This window comes from Salvia hispanica, chromosome 5 (assembly GCF_023119035.1).
Source record: "Salvia hispanica cultivar TCC Black 2014 chromosome 5, UniMelb_Shisp_WGS_1.0, whole genome shotgun sequence".
Lineage (NCBI taxonomy): Eukaryota > Viridiplantae > Streptophyta > Magnoliopsida > Lamiales > Lamiaceae > Salvia > Salvia hispanica.
The window spans coordinates 12831036-12833254 of record NC_062969.1 but is presented as its reverse complement, the minus strand read 5'-3'; the positions used below and the strand labels follow the sequence as shown (position 1 = coordinate 12833254).

Below are 2219 nucleotides of genomic sequence, written 5' to 3'. Positions count from 1 at the left end.
GTTGTATATTTATTAATCATTTCAAATTTCAGAATGGTGTCATTTGAGATAGTGAGGAATTACATTGAAAGTTCTTGCAACTTAATTGTTCGAAAAAATGCGTTAGTAAAACTTCCACTTGTTCATTTAACCTACACTTATTTTTGCACAAAAGCATATTTTTTCTTTGTGATGCATAATTGTACTATGTTTACTTGGTTACAAATTAAACTCAATTTATAATGGATAAAGAGAATGCAAAAACTTAAAATAAGGATGCCCAAACATTACATTAGGATTCAAGGATTATATAGATTTGAAAAGTTATCAGCAAACTAATACCCATTAAAATTTAGCAGCACTCTGTCTAGAGTGCCTATTTTCTGGAGAGTTTCTCTTTAATTTCTGAAGTAATGAGGAAGAGTTTCCCTTTGAACAAAGATAGTTAAGGTCCTTGTGGCCCATTGCTTTCGTCTATAGTTTCTTGTGACGCTTCTTCCAGCGATTTACCCTTGGCCTCAGGCACCGCAAAGGTGCAAAGCATTCCAAGCAAATTAATGACTCCAAGAACAATGAGAGCATTCTTCACTCCAATGCCCGGCGGGAAACCGGCGTCGGCCTTGCTCTTGTCTTTGTTCTGTGCTGCGTACAGAAACCCATACGCTCCAACAATGGCTCCCGCCTTCCCAGCCGCAGCCGATATCCCGTGGCACGTGGACCTCAGCCTCGCCGGGAATATCTCCGCCGGCACCACGAAAGTGGTGGCGTTGGGCCCGAAATTGGCGAAGAAAAAGGTGAGTCCGTACATGACCACGAAGCCGATCCGGTTGGCCTCCTTGGTCCAGTGATCGTAGGGGATGGCGATGGCGAACATGAAGACCGTCATGAAGAAGAAGCCGATCATCTGGATGGCGAACCGGCCGATGATGTCGATGAAGGCCACCGTGAACCAGTAGCCCGGCACGGTGCTGCAGAGCGCGATCAGGGTTTGCGCCCTGGAGATCTTGTACACCTCCCCGATGGCGTTCATGGTCTTGGCCGGCGGGATCCACCCGATGGCGGAGAAGACGTCCTTCTGGAAGAGGTTCTGGCTGTAGAAGGCGATGTCGAGAAGGAACCAGGTGGATGTGGTGCCGAAGAGATGGAGACCGTGGCGTTTCAGGAACTCCTTTGATAGCAAACCGAAGTTGCTTCCCTTCTGCTGAGCCATCCTCTCCACCTTCTCCTCCTCCGCCTCGATCTCCACGTTCAGCACCCTCCCCATGTCCTGCGCCGCCTGCTTCGCGTTCTTCGCCACCAGGGCGGTGTACCGGGCAGTCTCGGGCATCTTCATCCGCCAGTAGAAGGTCAGGGCCGCCGGGATGGACCCGAACATGAGCACGATCCGCCAGACGTAGTCGGCCTGTGGCGGGGTGGAGGCGGCGGCGTTCTGCTCGTAGGACGGGGACTGGAAGGCGTGGTCGAAGGCGGCAGAGACGATCAGGGAGACGATCCCGCCGAAGAGGATTCCAAACCCTTGCATGGCGAAGACGGCTGCCACGAAGGCGCCGCGGGTTTTCTTGTTGGCGTACTCGGCCATGATGGTGGCGGAGAGGGGGTAGTCGCCGCCGATGCCGAAGCCGAGCCAGAAGCGGAAGAAGCATAGCGTGGTCATGACGCCCTTGGGGGAGCTCCCAAAGGAGAGGCCGGAGGCGATGGAGCAGACGATCATGATCAGGAGGGTCATGCCGTACACCTTTTTGCGGCCCATCTTGTCACCAAGCCACCCGAAGAAGAGCTGGCCGGCGAGGGTGCCGACGAGGGCGACACCGGTGACGGAGGAGGAGACGCTCGGGGGGAGAGTCCCGGGCTTGGGGGAGTTGGGGACAGTGTAGTAGATGCGGCCGAGAAGCTTGGACAGCAGGGAGATGCTGAAGAGATCGTAGGCATCGGTGAAGAAGCCCATCCCAGCAACCACAATTGCGGTGAAATGGTAGAGTTGGGTTTTGGCCACGTCAAGTGCGTTTAGCACTTCTAACTGTTGTCTAGCCATCTCTTTTACTAATTTCTTCTTGTCTCTTCCAATCAAGGTTGTACCGATGAAGGAGAGACTTTGAGTTCAAGTGTGGATGGTGGAGTCGATGATTAGAGGCGATTATTTATATGAGTAGTGAGGTGCCTAAATGAGTTGACATAGTTAGCAATATGCGGCATCTAATGGCATATACCCTAGCAGGTCAAATCTATCTTGCCTGTCATAA

At 52.0% G+C, this 2219-nt stretch overlaps 1 protein-coding gene across 1 annotated transcript; it reads right to left on the bottom strand.

Annotated features, from left to right (window-relative positions):
- Window positions 1-244: 244 nt before the first annotated feature.
- Window positions 245-2095, bottom strand: LOC125190988 (inorganic phosphate transporter 1-4-like). The gene has a single exon (XM_048088433.1). The coding sequence runs from the start codon at window positions 2009-2011 to the stop codon at window positions 425-427; it is 1587 nt and encodes a 528-aa protein (XP_047944390.1). The 5' UTR covers window positions 2012-2095; the 3' UTR covers window positions 245-424.
- Between the last annotated feature and the right edge of the window lie 124 nt (window positions 2096-2219).